We start from the raw sequence: 13,718 nt of genomic DNA on the forward strand, positions 1-13,718 counted from the left end.
TTATTCTGGTGTCGTTTATCTTCTGAAAGTTCACTTGATTTTGCAGCACGCTTCTTACTTATTTTTTTAAGTGTAGCTTAAGAATTAAATTCAGTGGTCATAAACCTCATTTAGGGACAGTACATCTGATTTATGCACATAATGTTAGTGCAAAGGCAAGGCAAGGCAAGTGTATTTATAAAGCACCATTCATACAAAGAGCAATTCTACAGAAGAGGATTAGGGCCACCAGAGAAATTTAAAAAAACTGAATTATTGAGAAAGAAAACTCGAAATTTTCTACAAAAAACTAGTAATTTGCAAGTTTATAAAGTCGTAGATTTTCCAGAAAAAACTAAAAAACTTTCTGCTTTCTTCTGAATAGCCTCAATATACATCAATGTATTTTGAAAGTCCGGATGCTTAGAATAATGTGATGATTCTGGGCTAAAATCAGTCGTATCTCCTTTAATCAATCAATCTATATTTGTGTAGCGCCAAATCACAACAAACGTTATCTCAAGACACTTTTTACAAACATAGGAGGTCTAGACCACTCTATGTCAAATTATGAACAGAGACCCAACTTCAAGACAGGGTAAGACTCAGTCTGACCCCACCTTAATCCATCATGAGCATTGCACATCGCAGTATTTAGCTATTTACAGTGGCGAGGAAAAACTTCCTTTTAACAGGCAGAAACCTCAGGCAGAACCAGACTCATGTTAGACAGCCATCATGCCTCGACTGAGTTGGGTCTGGAAAGACAGATAGAGGGGAGTAAGAGAGAGAAGTGATAGTGATGAGACGAGTAGTAGAAGCTGTTGCCGCTGGAGTCCAGCACGTCCTTCTTGCTGAGTCCAAGTAGGAAGTACAATTTGATAAGGCTCTCAAGTGGGTCCATGATGCAGTGAAATGGGCAAAGGGCAGCTCGTTAACAAACTACAAATTCAAAGTTTTCTTGTAAATGTATCACTTTATAAACTCAAAAATTTCAAGTTTGATTTCTCACAGATTTACATCTTTAAGAACTCGAAATTTTGAAGTTTTTTCTCAAAAATGTACGATTTTATAAACTCAAATAATTTCAAGTTTGATTTCTTATAGATTTATGACTTTACAAACTCACAAATCTCAAGTTTTTTCACAAAAATTTCAAGTTTTCTTTCTCGAAAATTCTAATTTTTTTATTTCTCTGGTGGCCCTAATCCTCCTCCGTACAATTCAAAGTGCTTTACAGAGTTAAAAACAAAAACCAGAACAGTAACAGTCATCAAAAACACACAGCAAACACTTAAGACATTTACATTTTATATGCGGCTGTTTATGTTTGATCTACTCTCTCTCTGTCTCTCTCTCTCTCTCTCTCTCTCTCTCTCTCTGTCTCTCTCTCTCTCTCTCTCTCTCTCTCTCTCTCTCTCTGTCTCTCTCTCTCTCTGTCTCTCTCTCTCTCTCTCTCTGTCTCTCTGTCTCTCTCTCTCTCTCTCTCTCTCTGTCTCTCTGTCTCTCTCTCTCTCTCTCTCTCTCTGTCTCTCTGTCTCTCTCTGTCTCTCTCTCTCTCTCTCTCTCTCTCTCTCTCTCTCTCTCTCTCTCTCTCTCTCTCTCTCTCTCTCTCTCTCTCTCTCTCTCTCTTATGTAACTTAACGTGCATAGCAAATGGTGTTGAGTCTTATTATTTATTTAAATTAGGAGGGATTATTCTAAATAATCAGCCCCCTTCACTGCTCTGAAGTCTGTAACTTTCAGAGTCTTACTGTCCCACCGGACACAGAATCACAACTTATCTTGTCCTAAGCGAAATGAACCTTTAATCATTTGATTCATCTCAGAACTTCTTCCCAAGGATTAAGACTCACACATTGAATCTTTCCTGTGTGGAGTCGCAGCCCGAAGCTGGCTCAGACCTCTTGACACCCCCGCAGGGTGTCCGTTTGCCCAACATCTAATAGATCCAATATCAGGTTAATTCCATAACGACATACCTTGACAGAAAATATCCAATTTGAAATATGACATTAAACAAACATGAGCATGAAAACATAAAATATTTTCAAATTTAAGATCAAGAAAGAAAGAAAGGAATGATAACACTTGCTTTCTCTCCTTCCTTGAACTCTTTGGATCTCGTGTCTTTGTTTCCTTCTGCACCTGCATTTAAGCATCAGATGGAATGTTACGTGTATCATATTTCTGGGGTAACACTTCATACTGAACTGTTTCGTTTTATCATAAAGTGTTACTGAAACAAAAGGAGAAGTGATGTGTGAAAGTTTTCTGCAGCTGTTAAAGTGTTGCAGCTTGTATTAGCTGTTGGTGCCATGTTTACGTGTAAACCCAGAAACTGACAAGCCACCTCCTCCACAGATGGGAAGCTGAAGATGTGGGTGTACGGTGTAGCAGCTGGAGCCTTTGTGCTCCTCATATTCATAGTGTCTATGATATACCTAGCTTGGTGAGTTGAAGAGTTTAATTTCCCCTTTCTATCATCATCCTCATTCATCAAACCAAACCCTCATTTTCCCCTCATGAGAGGAAGAGCCGCCCCTCCCATCCCCTCCCCATCGTCCAGCCCCTCTCACATCACCGTTCATTTGTCATGTTTTTTATTTCCTTTCCTCCCTTCATGCCGTCTTCTTGCGAGAGCAGCAGCTACTGTGCCAAAGTGCATCGCTCTCTTAAAGCCCAAGAGTCGGACGCCAACGGGACGGTGGTCTGGCTGGGTGAAAACGCACATGAGATGACTTACACCTGTCCCGATTGCCAAGAGCTGGCTCAAAGCAGCAGCAGCAGCTAATGAGGATGTGGAGGGTTCACCCCCAGACCCCCAAACACAGCCTCCAGTTTAAGCGCCTGCAGTCCTTGACTTCTCCCCGTGACCTCTCTCTCTAGAGAGTCACAAGTCCTGCCTGACTAGCTGAGTGAAGGTGCTGGTGAAGGTGAGGACAAACCATTCAGGGGTAGTTGTTAGTCCCTTAAGGTTAGAGCCTGTAGAGCACACAGGTAGCTGCTGGGTTTAGAAACAGGTCTTTGATGCGTTCACTGCTTGAAGATTTGTCTTCATATTTACATCCACCTTTGAAGGAGACCCATATCTTGTGTCATATATCCCCTCCTGAAGTCTTTGAATTGTGTTTTAAAAGGAGCCAAATAAGCATGCAACGTATTTATGTACATTACCAGTCAAAAGTTTGTACACATCTTCTCATGCAATGGTTTTTATTTATTTTCAACATTGTAGATTAATACTGAAGACATCAAAGCTATGAAATAATCTGGTTTTGCCATAATCTGGATTACAACAGTGGTCAAATAGGGCTAATATCTAATGGGGAAAGGCCTTGAGGAAAAGGTGCTTTTTGACTGCTTTCTTAAAAGTGTCCAGGGTTGGGGCGCTGCGGGTGTCGGGAGGGAGGGAGAGAGTTCAACAGAGTGGGGGCTGCCACACTGAATGCTCTGTCCCCAAAGGTCCGCAGCTTAGTCCGGGGGATGGAGAGGAGACCCAGGTCTGAAGACCTTAGGTTCCGGAGATTAATACTGAAGACATCAAAACTATGACATAATCTGGTTTTGCCATAATCTGGATTACAACAGTAGTCAAATAGGTCTATCCATTGTGTACTAACCCTACCTCTAAACAACACAACTGATGGTCTCAAACACATTAAGAAGGCAAGTCATTCTACAAATGAACTCTTCACAAGGCACAAGAGTGTGCAAAGCTGTCATGAAGGAAAAAGGGGGCTACTTTACAGAATCTAAAATATAAAACATGATCTGCTTTGTTTAACACTTTTTTGTTCATTAAATAATTCTATATATGTTCTTTCATAGTTTTGATGTCTTTGGTATTAATCTACAGTGTTTCAAATAATTAAAATAAATACAAATCCTTGAATGAGAAGGTGTTTCCAAACTTTTGACTGGTAGTGTATGTATTAGGACTTTTTAGCACTGAGTGTTGGACAGTGGTGGAGGAGGAAGTTAGATCTTTCAATGCAGGAACAACAGCTAAGCTTTTTTGTGGTCTTGCATAGCGTTGGAACAAAATATCACACTCTCACATCCAGAAAGCAGAAACGCAAGACTGCAACCAACTTCCTCACAAGCAAAGTTCCTAAACTAAGATGTCTCAACAGTACTTTAAAATAATCATCATGCTTTGATTGTTCTGAATAAGTCATCACCAGGTGTTGAGATGGAGCAAACCATAGTAGGACTGAATAAACACTGCTGGGTTGTGAAAGTAAATGTGTAAGTATTACAAATCTGAACACAAAGCATCCTTTAGTTTTAAAGCATCACAGGAAGTTTCACCCCCAGAGCTGTGGTGGAGTTAAAGTTTAAAGGCGCACAAAATCAAAAATACTCAAGTCAAGTTCCAATACTATAATGCACCTATCAGTACACAATGTGCCGTGCTCTGCAGTCAGAAGCTGGTCATTTTCTGTTATTGCTTCAGTGTAATGCTAGTATACCTCACCGCTGATTCAGAGAAGTAGAAGAAGTCACCTGTTGGAGGAACTCTGATTTGTTTTCATGGTCAGCCGTGAAGGAAAATGTCAGCAGGGATGGAGTATTACAGCGTCTCTGAGAGAGAGAGCAGTGACATGTAGTTTGTAAGACATGGTGCAGTGACATTTAAGAGGAGGGATGCTGCTGGCAACAAGTTTAATACACCAAATACTACAGATAACTTGAAAACAGATGTGGAGATTGAATGCAAATTTGTATGTGTGCTAAATTCTTGTCTTTAAACAGATTTTTACAATCAGTGCTTCTCTACTGTAACGCCTCCTCTGCAGACTGAAAAGACTCCATATGATCAAATATGAAAAGTGAAATTTAACTGAGACTGGCTTTTAAAGGATGTAAATCATTAAATGTCCACTGAGGTAAAACCACCTACTGATGACCCAATAAAGGTCAGTGTAGTTAATCCAAAAGAACATTTATATTCCTCAAAATCAAAGTTCTTTTAGTGTCATATTTGCAGAAGAGTCAGGTTTTAAGTTTGGGTAAAGGAAGCGTTGTGGTAGTTGTAGTCTAAGCTAATAACCTGATCTCTGTGTGCAGGTGTACTGCAGAACAGTTAGTCAATAAATGAGGTAAAGACATGAGAGCTGGGTCCCTTTCAAAAGAGGGTGTAAACAAAGTCCGTAGTATCCCTTTGCTCTTCTCACTGCTCTGTCATCCACCTGTGGAAACCTGCTACAAGCTCACCACACAGGGATGTTATTACACAGCCAAGCATGATTCATACTTACACTGTGTTATTACATCCCCATGAGTGTGTGTCAGGGTGTGTGTAGCTCTGTGCTTTTAACAACTCCTCCTTGGTCAGCATAGATTAGTTGAAGCCGCAGTAGAAAGCGCAGACGTCCTGCAGAGCTCATCAAAGAGACAATGAGTTAAAGAAGACGTGAACATCACTGCAGGGGACTCCTTTTTGTGCCTCACCTGCTGAAGTCTCATTGGTGGTCTCTCCTGCATGATGTCACACTGCTCTCTTGTGGCTGGAAGAGGAAGTGTTGCACCACAGTCCCTTTTTTTTTTTTTTTTTTATGTCCTTCCCATTTCATATCACCCTGCCAAATCAGGAGCTCATTATCCTTTCACACATTACACATCTTGATGTTTTTCTCTCTGTGCTCAGCTTTGAAGAAACACAGTGCCACTTTTTTAATGGGGTCATTTTCTACCAAAATGTGAAGTATTAACTGGTTCTAGCTTCTTAAATGTGAGGATTTGCTGCTATTTCTATCTTGATTCTGGGGTTTGAACTGGACACAAATTCTGTACATGACATTTTGAAGTATTTTGAGGAATTTAATGGACTGACGAAATTATTATTAAGATAATCTGCAGAATACTCATTTCCTGAATCCATAGTTAGAGCCCTGTAGTATTCCAGTCAGTGTTTGAGAACATGAAAAACTCTGCAAAGCCACAGGGAATAGATGTGGGATGATTTATGTGGCAGCAGAAGAAGTTTGCTGACGACTGGTGACGATTCATGTTTACTCTGTAGTGATTCTGTCAGCTCCTCATCACAGAGACTACTCAGAGAAAAATCCCCAGAGTGCTCTTCTGATTGTCTTTACCATATTTACAGAATATTCCCTTTCAAATGTCTCCATGCTCAAGAGACCATCGCATCACGTGCGTGTTTGTCTGTATGTGTATTCTTCAGCTTTGAAAGTAAGTTCTAGGAAAAGTTTTCCATGTATGGAAGTATTAATTGGACTGTCCCGCATTATGATTTGGCTGAAACTGCAGATTCAAGGTTTGAAGAATCAAAAATTAACAACATAAAAAAACACAGTTAAATATTAGCTTTATCGCATTTTACAGTTATTCTCTTGGGGTTATAAAATCAAACCTTTCTGAGGGTTTCTATCATTCTGCAGCATTTTACTTTGAGCTGTGAAATGATCTTGTTTTTAACAGAGGAGTGACAGTTCAGAAAGCAGAAGTCACACCGTCTCTCTTTCAAAGAAGCTTTTTTTTGCCCCCTGGAGGGATGGCACCAATCATCTGGCATGTGCATGCAAATTAACTCACTAATACCTTCACTGTTTTTATATCAAGACCCGTCTGTTTGAAAGTGGATGATACACAGCAGAGCAACACTCCACTGTATGTGAGGGTTTTAAAGGTGACATATCATGCAAAATGGACTTTTTAATGGTTCTCTACCTGAAATATGTGTCCCTGGCATGTCTACAAACCCCCCGAGAATGAAAAAAATCCATTCTGCCCCTGTTCTGATTTCTCCACCTTTCTGTAAATGTGTGTGAAACGAGCCGTTTCAGACTTCCGTGTTTTTGTTACGTAACAACAATATCCGGTCTATCACGGAGTCAGAGCTCGGAGCTTGTTCAGCCCATAGACTGTATAAAATAATACTGAATCCCCCCTCCGTTTTTCATTACCTGCACACGTGTGTGATAACAAGGAGCTTAGGAGGGAGGCATGCTAGTTGTAGGCTGTCTTAATAAACACAAAGGTCGGTTTTACTCCCACGTCTGCAGATTTGAAGATCTAGTGGTTGATTTTTATTTATCATGGATAAGTGCTAGCGCTAGTTAGCATAGCTACATAGCTACATGTCGTAGCTGTAGCTGTGTACCAAGACACACGTCTACATACTGACAAATAAAACAACAAGAAACACTAAATCTGTGACCAATCCTTCAGAAAAGGTCCCGCTGCCTTTCTGGTAGAGATCGGTTTTACTCCCCACGTCTGCAGATTTGAAGATCTAGTGGATGATTTTTATTTATCATGGATAAGTGCTAGCGCTAGTTAGCATAGCCACATAGCTACATGCTCGTAGCTGTGTACCAAGACACACGTCGACATACTGATAAATAAAACAACAAGAAACACTAAATCTGTGACCAATCCTTCAGAAAGGTCCTGCTGCAGGCGCCTCTCCGTCAGGATCAGATTCTGGATCAGATTCAGAGGGTTGAAGTAACGTGATCTCTGAGCAGCCATGTATATTCAGCCAACATGTAAACATTAGATCAACGTGCTGGAGAGCCGAGGCCACACCCACTTCCTGAGGGGGCGTGGTCAGAGAGAAAACAGACTGTTCTGAGGAGGACTGAAGAAGAGGGCTTTTCAGGCAGGCCAAAATCTGATTTCAAAGTGTTTTTTTGAGCACAAACTTTAAAGACATGTTTTGGGGACCTCTTAGACCAATATATGTTGATGAAAAAAGCGTGATATGTCACCTTTAAATGTTTGCTGTAGTTAGCCGAGAAACAACCATCTTCTTAAAAGACGTGGAACGTTTTTATCATCCAAGAGTCTTCTAGTCGTACAAGATAAACTCCTCAGATTCAGTGATGGAAATCTCTCAAAAAGAACAAAACAAACTATGAATTGATGATTTTTTCAAGTATCACCTGAAACATCTTCATCCTCTTTGGCACTGAACAATGAGTTTGTTTTAAAGATAGTAAAAACACAATGAAACCTCATCAAACAAACTTTTATCAGAGAGCATTTCCTCATTTTACTCTAACGTTTTAATATTTTGAAAGAGATGGTGTCATGCTTTTTCATATTTCAAAAACATATTAGTTAAAATGTTGAATGTCAATACTAAACGTGAGCAAAGTTTCAAACTGTGAGTTAAACATGTGTTGGATTAATCCCAGGATGAGACTTCCAGTGGAGCTGGTTTAATAGTTTGGTTTGGTTTTCCAGTTACCTGACATGTGTGACAAGTTTTAATGTACTCTGATACATCCTCCCTAACCCTAGGCCAAAAGAAGTGCCTTACAGTGCGGTCTTAAGACTTCCTGATACCCATATGTCCGGACTGGTCATGAGACAACTGCAAAACTAATTTATGAAACTTAGCTGGAACAATAATCTGATACACAGGATTTCCAACACAAGCTTTCAAACAAGGTACCCATTTCCTCACCAATAAACCATCATCCAAGAGGAACGACTTGCTCAAGTAGTCACATGAGATTTGCTCAAAATGTGACATTACTAATTGGTGAAACGGTTAAAAGAGCAAAATAAGGGACGCTGTTCGCCAAGCGGTCTAAGCACGTGTCCCACAAACGAGGCTATAACCTTCGTCAGAGGTCGGAGGTTTGATTCCGGCCTCAACCATTTGCTGCATTTTCTCCCTCACTCTGCTCCCCTCATTTCCTGTCTTGCTTCATCTGTCCTATCAAATAAAGGCAAAAAATATAACTTTAAAAAAAAAGAATAGGGCAAAATCAACGTCACACCTACCAAAAAGAAATGTCCTGCTCTATTCTTTGTTCCACTTTCCACTTTTTGTCCCTTTCCAAAGTTTTGGGCTTAGTTTGGGGTCAAAAACATATATCCTTATTTCATAATCTGTCATTTTAAATAGAGACATGACTTTGTAGCATGGCAACAGTGGAGGAGGCTTCCAGAGTGCTTGGGAGGGGGGCTTAAAGACACAGTAGCTGTGTTGTGCTTCTGAAATGATGATCTGCCTGTTTTAATTTGATGCCTTTGTGAAGAACTTTTGAATTTTACAACACTGCAGTCGCCCCCTGCTGGCCATCATAAAAAATGCAGGTGTAAGGCCCTGCTGAGCTGGCTTAATGTTTCAGAATAGGCCTCATCCTTTTTTCTTACACACTATGAGCGAGAGATGAGATTAAGTATTCAAGAGATTTCTTGACAGCAAAAACATCAAATCATAGCAGCCTTATTCTTTAAAAGTTGGCCTCCTTTTCTTTCTGCCGATGATCATCTCTCGTCGTTAAAGAGCCGGCAGAAAACTTGACTTATAATTGTGATATTTAAATATCTGATTTTAAATTTAACCTGACTTTGGAAGATTTAGTAACCAGTAACTCACCTGACCATTCAAACCTGCTTTCTTCTCTTGTGTTAGAGTAAACTTCCATATGCTGAAATCACTCCTGCATTTGTTTTACAGTAAATAGAACCATGTTAACCTGTTAACCTGTAACACAGCGTCAGGTGTTAAAACTGAATGTTTAGTGTGTTAGTTCACACTGCAGATGCGTTAAGGGATTTTTTTCCAAGTGTGTCTCTGACTCTGTTTTCATCTTTTCTCACAGCAAAAAGCCAAAGAGACCTCAGAGACAGAGGCAACAAAACAACCGACTAAAACCTCTGACTCTCGCCTACGACGGGGACACGGACATGTAGTCCTCCAGGAGACGCTTCACCAAGCACTTCACCTGTCATAGAGACCCACTTCATCACAGCCGCTGCAGTGAGGGACACGGATGTTTGCAGTGTGAATGGACACGTCACAGAGCGGAGAAATTACAGAAAATCCTCTTAGCAGAGACACTGCTGGGGTTTAACCATTTCAAGTCGAGCTCCATTCACTCCCCGGTTTGTTTTTTCAAGTATTTTCTTTTGCTAGAGCCGTCATGACCTCCACCGTGTTCAATGAAATGCCTTTTTTTGGCCCCCCTTCACATCTCTGTAAAGAAAAGACTCATTTCAGAGGCAGAAAAGGCTCTCCAGCCGTCTCTGAACATGGCAGCACAAGCTCCAACTCTTCCCCCGCGCTTTTCTGCTTGTCCCTAAAAATGCTGAGTAGCTGGAGGCTTAGGATGCTCTGACGGTTCGTACGTTGCCAAAAGTCACCGCAGGGAAGAGGAGGAGGAGGAGGGAGAGGAAAATCTCCATAAAAAGGTTTGGATTGCTTTTTTCTCAATCCTCAACTGGGTTTTGACTCAAATCTCTTTTACAGTCTTGAACAAAAGGAAGGCATTTCTTCTCCTTTTTTTCTTTCGCTTGATTTAGAGGCACAGGCTTGTGTTTGTGGGATAAACTGATCTGTATGATGCTGATGGAGAAGTAGCCTGCAATCAGTTGTTCATGGAAACTTCTGCCTGCCTGCCTGCCTCCACCCTTTTCTGCGTTTCAGGCTCTACATTGCACTATATTAGTGCAGCATGATATGCACATGTGACTTCTACCTTCTATTGCCATAAAAACACTGCCTCTTCCACAGACAGACACTAACACCAAGCAGAGGATCAGCTACGTAAAGGTCACCGCGGGAACATTCAAAAAGGGCAACAGGAAACAATGTTTGGATGTGTCACAGTCTGCAAAAACAGGTGTGAACCTCCAGTAAATATATGTATAGATTTTATTTCTCACAACTGATTTTTTTGGTTGTAGTAAAAGTACATTTTGTGGTTTGTAGATTTCGTCTGGTGTTAATCACTTTACTTTGGCCCAAATGCAAATAAAGATTCAACTATGATATCAGCGGGTGAATCTTTTGAAGACTCGCCTGCTTCCTTTAAAGTTCCTTTTCAACCATAAAAACTCAAAATGAAAAGTCTGATTATTTTACTTTTATACTTAATGTGGGAAACCTGAAGTTTTGCAGTGATTAAAAAAAGACAAGGCCAATAAATTTTAACCATTCATGTCATGCAAATGTCATTTCTGCCTTACTGACGATAACTAAATACTAACAGTCCTGTAACACAGTTTGTAATACTTGAATGGGGCACAGTTTAATCATCATATACGAGAGTACACTTAGATATCAAGAGGACTAATCTGTCTTTTCTTTTAAAGGTGCAGTGTGTGGTATTTAGCGACATTTAGCAGAACAGACTTGGTAGAAATGGAATAAAACATTCATAAGGAAGTTAAATTAGTGGGAAATCACATGAATATAACAATAATTCTGGTTTTGCTCACTCAGAAAGAGTTCTTTATATTAATGTAGGAGCGTTTCCTCTTCCACAAAGGCCGCCATGTTGCACCGCCATTTTTCTGCAGCAGCACAGAACAGACAAGCTTGTAACGTAGGTGTTTTCGTGTTTATTGATTGGCTGCACCAAATGCACCCATTCCAAGATGAAGAAGAAGTAAGTAAGTAAGTACATTTTATTTAGTATAGCACCTAGGGATGGGTACCTTTCACATTTGAACCGATACGGTACCGATACCCGGTACCTGGGAATCGGTACCTGTACTCAACAGGACCAATTTTTGGTACTTTTGTGTTTTTATGTGGTAATAAATATTAATATTAAAAAAAATCTCAATTTTTTTTAATTTAACATATTTATTCAATTTAACATGAAATGAACAGAAACAGGATTATATAGTTGATTAGATATATTAGCTGACACGTGCTCGTGGCGTCTAATTGCTCTTTCGGGAGTTTATCAATGAACACACGTGAACGCCTGCGGACGGAAAAAGTCAGTTCTCCGTCTCTTTATAATAACAGACACACAACTTACTTGTTGGGCATTCACGCACACAGGAACGGTTATAAACAGGGCAGGTAGTCGGAGCGAGAGGGTCAGTCTCAACCATAGACTGTAGAAAATAAAGTTAATCCTCATGAAGTTCTGCCTCGCTGTGAGTGCGCGCACCCGTCAGCTGCAGGCTCCGTTTGGCGCGCTCCCGCGCAGATGCAGGGAGCAGAGCAGAGACGTCCCCCAGGTCAGTCTCTGACTTTATTACAGGGCGAAAGTAGGGAAAAATCACCCACTCTTCCACTCCCTCACAGTCACAGGGCTGCGTTCAGGTACCGAAACATGGTACCGTTTGATTTTACGTGAGTCGGTACTCGGTAGTACCGACGGAATTCGGTCGGTACCTATAAAAGTACCGAATCCGGTACCCATCCCTAATAGCACCTTCCATAGAATAAAAGAAGTGCTTCACAGAAAAATATTCAATTTAAAATGAAATCACAACAAAAATGAAATCATAAAACATTAAAAGAAACAGACCATAGCATAATTAAAACATTAGTCTGTACAAGGTGAGTCGAAGGCCTGTTTAAATAAATGTGTCTTTATGAGTTTTTTAAAGGCGACAACAGAGACAGCTGAACGAATATTTACAGGAAGAGCGTTCCACAATGTTGGTGCCACCACTTCAAAAGCAGGGTCACCTTTTGTTCTTAGATGAGCTCGAGGGACAACCAGCAAGCCCTGCTCAGAAGACCTGAGTGACCTACTGGTGAGGTAGGGGTGGAGCAGGTCGGCGATGTATTCAGGAGCCTGACCATGCAGAACTCTATACACAAAAACTAGAACCTTAAAATGAATCCTAAATTTAACTAGCAGCCAATGTGGGGAAGATAGAATCGAGGGGTGTGGGTTGTCCGGCTGGACTTGGTCTACAGCCTTGCACCAGCGTTCTGGACTAATTGAAGACGATGGAGGGATGATTTACTGAGGCATGTGAAAAGTGAATTACAATAGTCCAGTTGAGATGAAACAAAAGCATGAATGATCATTTCCAGTTCAGGATGTGACACAACAGACCTAAGTTTGGCAATTTCAAAAAGAAGAGAGTCAATTTGCATTGATAGTTTTTGATGGCAAAAACTCGACAAATGGAGGATCATACTTATCATGCATCACAGGAGCTTCTTGTCCTCCAGGCCACCGTCACTTCACCGAGGTGAGGGGTTAGCAGGGGAGCGTGTCAGTCTGGAATCTGTCCAATAGATGTCGCTAAATATTCCTGTTTCTACACACTGCACCTTTAAAGTCACAAAGTGTTGTTCAATTTTCTCCTGTAGTTATCGGTATCATAGGTGCTCTGTCGGTTTTCCCTCACACTACCTGAGGTGAAATATAGCTAAAAGAAAACAATCTGTACAAACATGTGAATACTAAGAAAACGCGTTTCTGCTGAGTTCGACGTTAAAGCAAACTGGTGTGGAGAATGTTTACTTTTTTTGTTGTGGGATTTGTAAATAACAGCGATTTTTTTATTTTTTGAAGAAAAAAAAATATCAAAGTATGTGTACATTTATTTTGTATTGCACAGAAAATGTTTAGTTTGAATATTGCAAAGTCGGGTGTGTGGTTTTGCTGATTGTTGTTACCATGATGCAAGTTGTGTGTTGTGTGGAAAAAAAAACGAGAAAGCAAAAAGAAGAAAAAGAGGAGAGAGGGTCAGATGTTTTTTTGTACAGGATGTTTATATGTATGGGAAGAATTACTTACAATAAATGAGGACAACGGTTGTAAACACACAATGAACGTTTCGGGGCCATTTCTTACGTTTCCTCTGCTCGTTCACAGGAGAGCAGAACATCGCAATGAACATGTGAAACCTTGAACTTTCTGATTTAAGGCTCATTCAGGCAGCTTGTGTACAACACAGTTCTTGATCAAGTCTCAGCTTCTGACTGAAAGCAGGTTTATCCATGCAGATTATAAGACGCTGAAGGCAGCTGATTTAAAGGACACATATTC

At 40.5% G+C, this 13,718-nt stretch overlaps 1 protein-coding gene across 1 annotated transcript in view; it reads left to right on the forward strand.

Moving 5' to 3' along the window:
* LOC117822796 (thrombospondin type-1 domain-containing protein 7A) overlaps positions 1-13,498 on the forward strand; it is a 276,882-nt gene extending 263,384 nt beyond the window's left edge. The window contains exons 27-28 of the mRNA XM_034697710.1: positions 2,344-2,431; positions 9,570-13,498. Coding sequence (XP_034553601.1) covers positions 2,344-2,431; positions 9,570-9,660 — 179 coding nt within the window. The 3' untranslated portion in view covers positions 9,661-13,498. The remainder of the gene's footprint in view (positions 1-2,343; positions 2,432-9,569) is intronic.
* Positions 13,499-13,718: the final 220 nt, after the last annotated feature.

The sequence above is a fragment of the Notolabrus celidotus genome, chromosome 12, assembly GCF_009762535.1.
Source record: "Notolabrus celidotus isolate fNotCel1 chromosome 12, fNotCel1.pri, whole genome shotgun sequence".
Taxonomy (NCBI): Eukaryota; Metazoa; Chordata; class Actinopteri; order Labriformes; family Labridae; genus Notolabrus; species Notolabrus celidotus.